This window comes from Clarias gariepinus, chromosome 2 (assembly GCF_024256425.1).
Source record: "Clarias gariepinus isolate MV-2021 ecotype Netherlands chromosome 2, CGAR_prim_01v2, whole genome shotgun sequence".
Classification (NCBI taxonomy): domain Eukaryota; kingdom Metazoa; phylum Chordata; class Actinopteri; order Siluriformes; family Clariidae; genus Clarias; species Clarias gariepinus.
In genome coordinates this window covers 36,970,636-36,982,000 of record NC_071101.1, presented here as the reverse complement: position 1 = coordinate 36,982,000, position 11,365 = coordinate 36,970,636, and the positions used below count along the sequence as shown (strand labels likewise).

The window sequence follows — 11,365 nt, the reverse complement described above, 5'->3', positions numbered from 1 at the left end:
CTCCAAATGACTCAGCTCCAGAAGCTGTGAGGCTTGTCCAGGTGCTGTCTGGCATACTGTGAGCGGGCCTTTTCAGCACAGTAATGGCTTTCTCCTGGCAACTCGACCCTGGAGGTAATTTGTGTTCAACTCCCTCCTTTCTGTGCGCCTTGAAACATCACTTTTTCCAGAACAGCCTGTATTTCTTTCAAAGTTGTTTCTGGGGTTTTTTTTTGTGTCCCGAGCAATTCTTCTGTCAGTAGTGGGTGAAATCCTTCAGACCGTGGCTTAGTATCAACAGAACCTCTTATTTTCCACCTCTTTATCAGAGTTTAAACAGTACTGACTGGCATTTTCAAGTGTTGAGATATCCTTTTATATCCTTTTCCTGCTTTATAAAGTTCAACTTTATCACACAGGTTTACTGGAAGTTCTTTTGTTTTCCCCATAGCGCACTATCCAGCCGGGTCAGTGCATCAGCTCATGGGCTGAGAAACTCACTGACTTTTCATGCATAGACACTAATTACAATTCCATTGAGTTACAGGTGCAACAACTTCCCTTTAAAAGCCATTTTAACCTGCGTGTGTCAAGTGTTTATAATGTGGCCAAACATTCAAGGATATGTAAACTTTTGCTCAGGGTTGTTTGTGTGATATCAGTTATCATTAGGTTTTAAAAAGGAGCCAAACAACTGTCATAATGACTGACTTTACACGAACCCTATCATCAGTCATATAAGGTGTCCAGGTCCTTTGGCCGTGGAATAATCATAATCTATACACAACTGTTCCATTGACGCAACTAGGAGAAGAAAAAAAATTATGTTTGTCTTAGTTACTACATTCAAAAACCCTCTCAAACTGCTTAACTGGTTGCAGCTGGATAATAATTACTTCCAGCTCTGTTCAATCAAATCATCAAGTAAACAGATCATTTTCAGAAGCATGAAGTCCTTAAGGTCTGTCCACTAACACTGTGCCAAGCCAAAGGAAATTCCAGAAATGCTAAAAAAAAAAGGTGACTGACATCCACCAATCTGAGAAGGGTTTCGAAAGTTATGTAAGAGGCTCTGTGGCTTTACAGATCCAAAATAAGAAATGATCTACAAACAGGGAAGACTTGGAACAATTGTGTACCTTCCCAGAAATGTCCGTCCTTCCAAGATTAATCCGAAAGAAAAGCGACGACTCATTCAGGAAGTTAGAAAAAAGGAAAAAAAGAACCAAAGACCACATCCAAGGAACTGTCTGTCTCTCTTACTGCAATAAAATATTGGACTATTTAGAAGATTTTAGGGTTCTGTAAAATATTGCGTAAAACCGCACTCACAAAAAGAACATTGTACCTACAGTCAAGCATGGAAGTGGCAGCGTGAGGATATTGCGGGAATTAAATGAGATCTGAATTCGCTCTCTACTGAAGAATCCTGAAGCAGAACATGAGGTAACTGGACTGTTAACGCTCAAAGGCCACTGGGTTATGCAGTAAGAGCATGATCCCAAGCTTAAGAGTTAATCAACTTTCAATGGCACAAAAAGATTTAAGGTTTGGAAGTAGCCTTGTCCAGACCCAAACCCAATAGAGATGCTGAGGTAGGAACTGCAATTGGAGGCAGTTAGTTCCCTTAAATTCCTCAAACATGGCTGCACTAAATCAGTTCTACAAAGAAAAGTGGGCCATAGTTCCTCCTTGCAATGTCAGAGACTGCTTCTGTAAGCAATAACACACAAAATACAGTGTTCATCGAAAATGCAGTAAATTCGCTCATCACTGATGGTGATCAGATGTGCCGTGACTACACTTAGTATTTTACCAGTGATTTATTATTACACAGAGTGGTGGCCAAAAGTATAAATACAAAAGTGAAATTTAATGTTTTCTCAAATTTTTTAAAATAATGACAAGATAATTTTGGGCAAAAAAATGTTTGCAGCGAGCCTGTTCATGCCTGATTGCTTCCTGAAAATCATGTACAGAAAAGTGCCACAAAAGTTCACAATTCAGTTGAGAATTCTAACCATTTTTGTACAGAGGTGGACACCCCATCTTTAGAAAGTACACATCCTGCACATATTTGTTCCCTACATCGACTAAACCAGATGATTCTAGGTAGCACAACTCTTCAGACAGGCGAGAACTAATTAGTGACAACCTATTTTGTGCACAAGAAGAGCTATAATACACAGCATATTCTGACTTAATACATTGGGCCAACACTGCGCGCACACACAAGAAAACGGGGAAAATCAGCCTCTAAAATGTGCAGCTCTGGCCAAAATGTGTATTTCCGATTGGCTCATACAAAAAAAAAAAAAAAAAAAAACGAAACACAAAAAACAAACAAACAACAAAATACCAGTTACTAAAAAGTTAATAAATATGTAATAATTATATAATTAATTTACCCAAGGGTAAAAAAACAAGCAGTCAAGAGAAACAAATAATCTGGGATTGAAAAAGACTTTTATTACACCAAATGCCAGATAAATCCCAAAGCTGCTCTATACAGTACACACTGCAGATTTATCAGCTAAAAGGATTCTAGTTAGGATTTAATAATGAAAATATTTACACAAAACGCCTGCTTGAAATGCGTCATCAGTTTTGTGGATGCTTCTGAGAATTCACTGTAGTTATGAACATTATCACAAAGAAAAAGTGTCAAAAAGAACTGAATTTTCATGAGTCATATTGAACTCATGACTAATTATGAATAAGAAATATTATCTTCAAAGAAATAATCACATCCTTATTCTAGTTTGATGCCAGGTGCTCAGGTTGTATCCTACTGACATTAGGACAAAATGACCACAATGTGTGTTCTGATCCGTCTTCCTGAGACAGCTCGAGACCATTCTAAACACGAGCCCATCTAGGAGACTTTTATCTCATCCAGGCTCCACGGTTCATGCTCGCCACTGGTGGCATGACTGGTGGCATAGGCACTTGCGGCTGCCCTGGAGGGACTGGTGGAGGCGGATACACAGATGGTAAAGCCATCCCAGGGGGTGGCATGCGCGGAGGTGGTGGGTAGCTGTGGTTGTAGCCTGGTGGTGGGTAGGCTGGAGTGGGAGGAGGAAGATTGGGAGGAGGGTAAGATGCAGGTGGAGGTGGTGGTCCTGGCGGAGGGGCACTGGGAGGCGGGTAAACATGTGGGTGGTAAGGCATCCCGTAAGAGGGTGGCAGATGAGGGTAGGATGGTGCGTCTGTCTTCATCATGGACTGCAGGCTCTGATAGCCCTCGCTTGACATGTATGAGCTGGTTGTGGACATGCCCATGATGTAGCTGGAGGGGGGTGGTGGAGGAGGCCGGTGAGGCAGAGGGGGCGGAGCTCCATGGGGTGGAGGTGGGGCTTTTGGCATGTCCGAATCAACAGAGGTTGCCGGGTCTGCTTCTGCAGGAGGGGCAGGGGCTGAGGGTGGGGGTTTCCGATCTTTAAAAAAAAAAAAAAAAAGCAATAAGTTTTTGTATAAATCATAATAATAATCAGGAAATTCTCAAAAATAATAAAATTTTTTCGAGCAATAAAGAAAACTCTTACCAGGAGGTTGGGTAACTGGTAGGGGAGGCATTGGGCTCTCCAATCTCGGGATTTTAGAACCAACTTGTTCTATGGAGAAAATAAAAAGTACTTTTTTATATATTTAAACAACACAACATGACACAGACAGACAGACATAATCTCTCTCTCTCACACACACAGCTCCAAATTTCCTGTCCTTACCTGTGGCAACTTTTGTCTCTTCTTTTGGAGAGGGCTAAAATAATTTAAAACAAGTTAAAATATTACAAAATGTTTGTGGTAAAAAAAGTATCCAATACGAATGATATCATGAATCATAAAACTTAGGCAAGACAATGCTGTAAAATAGCAAAATGCTGTAAAATGAGATTACTTACGTGTTGCCGTTTTTGCTGGCGTGGTGGGCTGGCCTGAGGAGAATTCTTCTTGGATGGTGGCAGAGCTACAGGATTTCCTCCAGGTTGACTGAGCAGGCCTGTAGGAGAAGGCTGTGGCTTGTCTTTCTCCTGCAGTTGGGGCTGCTGAGGAATTGGCTGCTTGCCCTGAGAGTACAGATCCAGGATCTGGTGGCAGATGTCTGAGGGGGAAAAAAAAACAAAAAAAAACAACAACAACAGAATCAGGAAAGACGCCAGGACTGATAATGATTTAGCTTTGTGTTTGTCATTTAAAAATGCATCAGTAGTATCAGATACACCTCACAGACATCTAAAAAAAATTGGCTGCTAGGGTTTTTTTTCAGAACCTGGCACGGTTCTTGCCAGTTTTTTTTTTTTTTTTTGTAAATCTGGAAAGTATTCTGTTGATGAGATGCAATTGTTTTTTATTCTTTCCAGCCTGAAGCTTCAGTTATGAACTTTATAAACCAGCCTGCAAAGGCTTGTGGTGGTGGTTACCGGGCTTCAGTAAAACTCCCTCTCTGACTACGACTTGAAACAAGTTTAAAATGCTTTAAACATCTTTATAGGATTCCTGCAGAAGTGTAAGTGTGTCTCAGTCTTGGAATCTTTCTGGAACATTACAATTATATTTTAATGCCAGATCTACAGTAAGGAATTGTTGCCATAGTAACAAAACCAGGGTTAAGTTCAGGGATAAGGTAATTTGTGGAAAATAATAAGCAAAAAATGATGTTGTTTTAAGGTTCCTACCCTCTAACAGCTCGACAGGAACATCTTGTACAAACTGCTCCCACCAGCGGCGGGACGACTGCTTGGATGTCCACTCCTGAATATCGAACTTACACAGGCGCCCAGCCAGGTACATGACAGCGACGGCAATGATCTCCGGCTCCCACTGAAGCGAGAGCATGGTGCAAAGGCTATGGAGACACGGGTTGCAGCTTCGATCAGAACTTGCATTACATCTAATCACAGGTTATGATTATAGCTAGATTACAACATGATGGAAAAACAACCAATAACAATAATCAAACAAAACTCTTAACAACCAACTCTTAACAAAACACAAACATAAAAACTGAATTGTATTTCTGATTTGGCCAAAGGAATATGGACACACGACCATGATGCCCATACATGCTTGCATTTCTCACTAAGTCAGTCCCCACTATGTTGTCTCCTTACTCTTTCCTTTCTTTCTTTTTTTTCTTCATTTGCTAAAACCTCAATAAAACCCGTTGCCATAACAGAAAGCTAAACAGGAAGGCAAACAAAAAACAAGCATTAATGCTCACCTATCATTAACAAATGTCCAGGCCATCTGTACCAACTTCTGCACTTTATTTTTGTCTCCTGAAAATACAAAAGTGCACAGAAATCGCACAAAACACGTCAGAAACACTCTGTTTGTTTAAATAAAATATTATTTAAACAAACAAACAAACAAACAAAAAAACAGACCTTTCAGCTGTTTGGCATAACGAAGGAGAAACTGATAAGGATGTTCCACTTGCAAGTCAAATTTGATTGTCTGGAGCAATATTCTCTCCAACACCATGACTTCTTCCTGTTTATAAAACAGCAATGATTCAGTCAAACAAACTCACCACTGATATCATTATTGTACTTTCAGACTTTTAAGAGACAACAAAACTAGAAACTAAACTAAATACCTAAATACCATAAAACAGCCAAACACTTGATTATTTCATGGCAAGCTGTGTGGAGAAAGTGATCCAGATATGAGACTCAAACCTTACAACTGATGCTGTAAATGTGAATGTTAAATGTCTAAAAAACTTCTATAATCAGGTCTTGCAGGATATCGTCTCACAAGTATGGTAATTAATTACAATAATTTAAAGAAGGGGGAAAAAGAAAAAAATAGTACATACATTTTTTTTTTAATTAAATCTAAGTTCCATGTTTCTACGACAGGTAGCACGCAATTAATGCTGCAGCTAATCTATAATCCTGCAGGTGGCACACTTTTATATATTCACACATTTTCAGGCAGCACTGCTTCTCGGGTGGTAGAATTTCTTAAAAAATAAATAAATAATAATTAAAATCAGAATATTTCTAAAATTATTATACTAAAATAATCACAATACAAATCAAATCTAGGTATCGTGATATCGTATCGGCTGGTCCCTGGTGATTCCCATCGCTACTAAATACTAATATAATGTCGGGAGACTCCTACTATCATTACTGTTTAGATAATTAAATGGTATGTGCAGCAGCTTTAAATTCAAAATAAAAATTTTATTTGTCACATACACAGTCATAAACAGTACGATATGCAGTGAAATGCTTACACGACCGCCAGTGACCCTAAAAAGAGAATTAGCTTATAATAAGGAATAAATATGAATAAAAGAAATACAGTAGAAAAATTTAATTTAACCAGGATAAAAATAAAAGTATACTGTGCATAAAATAGAAATAAAAAATATGCATAAAAAGTGTCTTATTAAGGTGCTATATTAAAGTGTTTTTGTGCAATGGTCCAGAATGTAAACATAAACATGTAAGTGTAGATGTACGTGAATGTGTCCATAGTGTCCATTGATGTTAAAAGATTGTATTAGTTCTGCATGGTGGTATGGTTGAGAGACCTTATCCCCTGCGGGAAGCTTTTACTATAACCAAAGTATGGACACACCCCCAGTGTCGGGTCATCATGAAATGAAACAGATTCCCAACGCAATATGACGGGTTTATTTGGAGCTGGTTATTTAAAGGGCAGCTATTATTGAATATAAGTTAGTCATGTTTAGACACTGAGATGAAGGTACAAAAATGAGTAAATGAACATCACACACTTGCTGTAACCCGCAGTCAATTAAAATTTCCTCTTATCGTGAAACTCGAAAAATTTGGAATATCATGGAAAAATTCATTTATTTCAGTAATGCAACTTAAAAGGTGAAACTAATATATAAAAGACTCATTACATGCAAAGCAAGTTTAAGCCATGACTTGTCATAATTGAGATGATTATATCTAACAGCTGATGAAAACCCCAAATCTACAATCTCAGAAAATTAGAATATTGTGAAAAGGTTCATTTATATTCTAGGCTCAAAGTGTCCCACTCTAACCAGCTCATTGAGCCATAACACATGCAAAGGGATCGTAAGCCTTTAAATGGTCTCTCAGTCTGGTTCAGTAGGAAGCACAAGCATGGGAAAGACTGCTGACCTGACAGTTGTGCAGAAAAACCATTATTGACATCCTCCTTAAGGATGGAAAGCCTCAAAAGGTAATTGCAAAAGAAGTTGGATGTTCCCAAAGTTCTGTATCAAAGCACATCCACAGCCTGGAGAGGATTGTCAGGAAAAGGCCATTCAAAAGTGTTGGGGACTTTCACAAGGAGTGGACTGAGGCTGGAGTCAGTGCATCAAGAGCCACCACACACAGACAGATCCTGGACGTGGGCTACAAATGTCGTATTCGTCTTGTCAAGCTGCTCCAGAACAACAAACAACGTCAGAAGCATCCTACCTGGGCTAAAGCAAAAAAGAACTGGTCTGTTGCGCAGTGGTCCAAAGTCCTCTTTTCTGATAAGAGCAACTTTTTCATCTCATTTACAAACAAATGTCTGGAGAGTCTGGAGGAAGGATGGAGAGGCACACACTGCAAGATGCTTAAAGTCCAGTCTGAAGTTTCTACAGTCTGTGTTGATTTGGTGTTGGTCCACTGTGCTTCATTAAGTCCAGGGTCAACGCAGCCGTCTACCAGGAGATTTTGGGGCACGTTATGCTTCCTTCCGCAGACGAGCTTTATGGGGATGCTGACCTCATTTTTTCCCTGATATTCTAATTTTTCGAGTTTCACCTGTAAGTAGCATGATCTGTGCTGTTCTCTGGAGGGGTGTGGCTCAGCAGCAGCTCATTTACATAACCACTGAAACGGTGTGTTCAGAGGAGGCGCGAAACAGAGTGAGGTTGAATAGTGTTTAAAAAGAGATTATTAGTAGTAATATCTGAGGTATAGTTTGACTGAGGCATCCACACACACCCTCACGCCCACCCCCACACCCTCACGCCCACCCCCACACCCTCACGCCCACCCCCACACCCTCACCCCCACACCCTCACGCCCACACCCTCACGCCCACACCCTCACGCCCACACCCTCACGCCCACACCCTCAAACGGAGAGCTCTGAGGCCTGTGTTAACTTGTTAAAGAAACTGTACAATATGGGACCTTGAATGTAGATGCATGGCTGTAAATATCTTTTTAGCTTAAACTTCTGGACTGCTTGTCACCTTTATATCCCTAGATCCCCCTCCCGCACCCTCACCTTGGGATCGTCCCCGAACTGGGCGAACTGCACATCGGTCACCAGGCTGCGAGCGGTCTTGATGATGTCTTTGCACTTCTTTGGAGTTTCTTCAACCTTTCCAGCCAAAAACAGGCAGCAAGCTCCAGTCACCTGAAAAGTCCAAAGCCACACTTCATTTGGTACATTTAAACACGTCGTTAAATAAACATAATTACAGCTTATCAAGGCTAAAAATTTATTAAAACAGCTGAAGATTGCCTAGGGAACACAGGTAGATGCTGTAATGTTTGTTTCAGCTCAATCAGACTTACTCTATCTAAGAAATATATCATTAAACCTAACATTTTACTGATGACTATGCCCCTAAATGTAGAATGTTAAAATGAAGACAAATGCACAAAAAATATTTTGTGATTAATGATGACAATCATGAAAACATGATGACAATACAAGTAAGAGTCATATTAAAAACCTGACACGAAAAAAAGAATGAAAGGATGTACTTACATATCTCGGAAATTGTTTAAAAGAGTGAAACATGTAGAATCGGTGGAAGTATATAATTCCAGTAGCCAAGGTGTCGTAATGTCTAAGAAAGGAGGAAATGTCAAGGAGAAAACCGGTAACACTTCAGAGCAGAGGATACACAAACGTACACTGGAAATCTGACACTCAAGATAACCGCAAAGGAACTGGTGAGGATTTTGGAGCCATCAGGTATTCTGTATACACAATCACCGTTACCAGGAAGATGAAGAAACTCCTTCAGCAAACAAATTTACCTAGAACGAAAACACACTTAATCTTGTAACTGAATGAGGCTAGAGCGGAAGGATACAGCCCGAGTCGTGTTCCGACGTCAAAGATGAACCTGGCCCCTTCTCTGCGGTACCGAGCCTCCGTGGCCGGGTCCAGACCCTCGGACTGGGACGGAGTGTGTGCCAGGTCCTTCTTGTCCCAGTACCAGCATGGCTTTATGTGGTCCAGATTGGAAACGTGTATGGCAGGAGTGGTGTTCTCCTTATTTTCCTTCATTTGCCAAAACGATTTTCAGTCAGGGATCACGCAGTAGCAGTCCTTAAACAAGTAAAGAGGAAACACACACACACACACACACACACACACACACACAGACCATTAATACAAACGACGATGACGTGATAGATACCTGAAAACACCTGGGTAAGCACAAATATACCTGCCTAACACTTGGCTAGCTGGGAATGACATACAGCACTAACTCATCGAGCAGGTCCACATCCTGACAGTGCAGCTGTTTCCTCCGGAACCGGAACTTTACAGAACCACAGAAACCGTTAGCTTAGCTCGCTAACGTACCTTCAACTCCGTCACTAATGACATTAATGAACTAAGCGTTCAACGTTAACGCACAGCTAAATGCTAAATCTGAAATGTTAACCTAATGTCCCGCATTTTGACATAAACTAATGAGTTTAATCAGCTCAAGACCCCGCAGTGAGAGAGAGTGAGAGACAACACCGCAGAGTTACAGTCTGAAGCTAAAGCTAACCGGCTACACACACAACACTAACACCGCGAAATTAATAGATAACTTAACTAAATAAAGTCCCTAACCGAGCCGTAATCTTTATAAACAGTACAGTAAAAATGAAAAAACAATTGATTTACCTTCAAATGAGTAGAAAGTGCTATTATAGAAAATCTACATGAAGCAATGGTTCTGTTGCTTTTTTCAGACCACGACGTTTTTCTTCTTCTGTTTTTGTAATAGTGGCCCGATGTGATGATCACTACTGCCCCCTAACGAAAGGGGAATTAAGTCACGTACAGCGCTTTGTACCCCAGAGCTCGCTAGCTATGTGTACTATACAATATACTGTGTCGTGAAAAAGTATCTGCCCCCTTCACACACACATATGTTGAATATTTGTCACATTTAAATGATTGACATCATCAAACAAATATTAATATTACACAAAGATGACTTTATAGACTCAACCGAACCAGGACCCGGACTTAAATCCAATTACGATACTGTGGCATGATTTTAAACAGGTAGTTTATCACCGGATATCCTTCAGTGTGGCTGAATTAAAGCAATTCTGCAAAGAAGAGTGGGCCAAAATTCCTCCACAATGACTCATTGGCAGTTATCGCAAACAGTTGATTGGGTGGTACAATCATTTATTAGGTTTGGGGGGCTAACAGGTAAATTTGGACAGCTTTTTTTCCACGTAAATTAAATCTTCATTTAACAACTGCATTTTGTATTTAATCAGGTTATCTTTGTGGAATATTCAAGTTTGTTTTAGGCAAATAAATTAAAAGATAAATAAATATACAAAATAAGAAAAAAAAACAGGAAAGGGGGAAATACTTTATCACGCCTCTGTACACTGTATATATTAAGAAGTCTTAGGAGAAAAGCGGAAAAGCTTCAACAGTGAGCGAACATGAGAAGTCATGTTTCTTACTATGAGACGCTGCTGCTTGATACAATCTCGCCTGCATTTGGTTTCTTTTGTCAAAGTCTCACCTTTAAAGAAATGCAGGAATTTTAGCAACATGGAAATCTTCTGTGCCGTGGATTAATATGCATCAATGCAGACATGTTTAGCTGGCCATCTAGTTTTAATGCATCAAAAGTGGCAGTCGAAACACCTACCACTGAGCCACCAGTGCCCTCTTTTACGATCCCTGTAATAATAGCATCATAGATGCAAAGATATATAGAATTTGAGTGCTTTTGCACCTTTTCCTGGCTTTAAACAACTCTTACACTCTAATTTTCCTTATGACCATCTTTAATTTTAATTACAGTAAATAATGTAGTAAATAACACAGTGAAAATAATTCCTCATGCTCCCAGAACCCCTCTTTCACAATTGGAGTGCTGGAAGATGCCTGTGCCATTGAGAAAGGAAAACTCCCCAACTTAGGGATAAACTGATCAGTACATGCAGGTCATCAGCTGACTTTATTTTATTGTCACATAACGTTGCTGAGCCTAGACCTGACCAGAGGCTTGTACACATTACTTCATGTACTTCTTACCCCGACACGCCCTTCGCCCTGGACACGGGCGTCAGCCTACATTACACTTTTCCATTGCTACCAGTCCAATCTTTATGCTCCCTAGCAAACTACTGTAAAGCCATTTTATCTGATGAGTCTCACTAA

General features: G+C 40.1%; 1 protein-coding gene across 1 annotated transcript; it reads right to left on the bottom strand.

The window, feature by feature from the left end:
• Positions 1–2,428: 2,428 nt before the first annotated feature.
• ccnk (cyclin K) lies at positions 2,429–10,005 on the bottom strand. The gene is made up of 11 exons (XM_053513839.1): positions 9,854–10,005; positions 9,042–9,280; positions 8,711–8,792; positions 8,222–8,353; positions 5,369–5,474; positions 5,203–5,260; positions 4,658–4,827; positions 3,884–4,083; positions 3,708–3,741; positions 3,525–3,593; positions 2,429–3,416 (listed from the first exon to the last, which is right to left on the bottom strand). The coding sequence occupies exons 2-11, from the start codon at positions 9,236–9,238 to the stop codon at positions 2,866–2,868; spliced, it is 1,599 nt and encodes a 532-aa protein (XP_053369814.1). The 5' UTR covers positions 9,239–9,280; positions 9,854–10,005; the 3' UTR covers positions 2,429–2,865.
• Positions 10,006–11,365: the final 1,360 nt, after the last annotated feature.

Coding starts and splice junctions, on each gene's coding strand:
- ccnk (XM_053513839.1), bottom strand. CDS start 9,238: ATGAAGGAAAATAAGGAGAACACCACTCCTGCCATACACGTTTCCAAT. Junction 4,828..5,202: donor TGGACATTTGTTAATGATAG/GTGAGCATTAAT, acceptor GTGTCTCCATAG/CCTTTGCACCATGCTCTCGC. Junction 3,742..3,883: donor GCCAGCAAAAACGGCAACAC/GTAAGTAATCTC, acceptor AAATTATTTTAG/CCCTCTCCAAAAGAAGAGAC.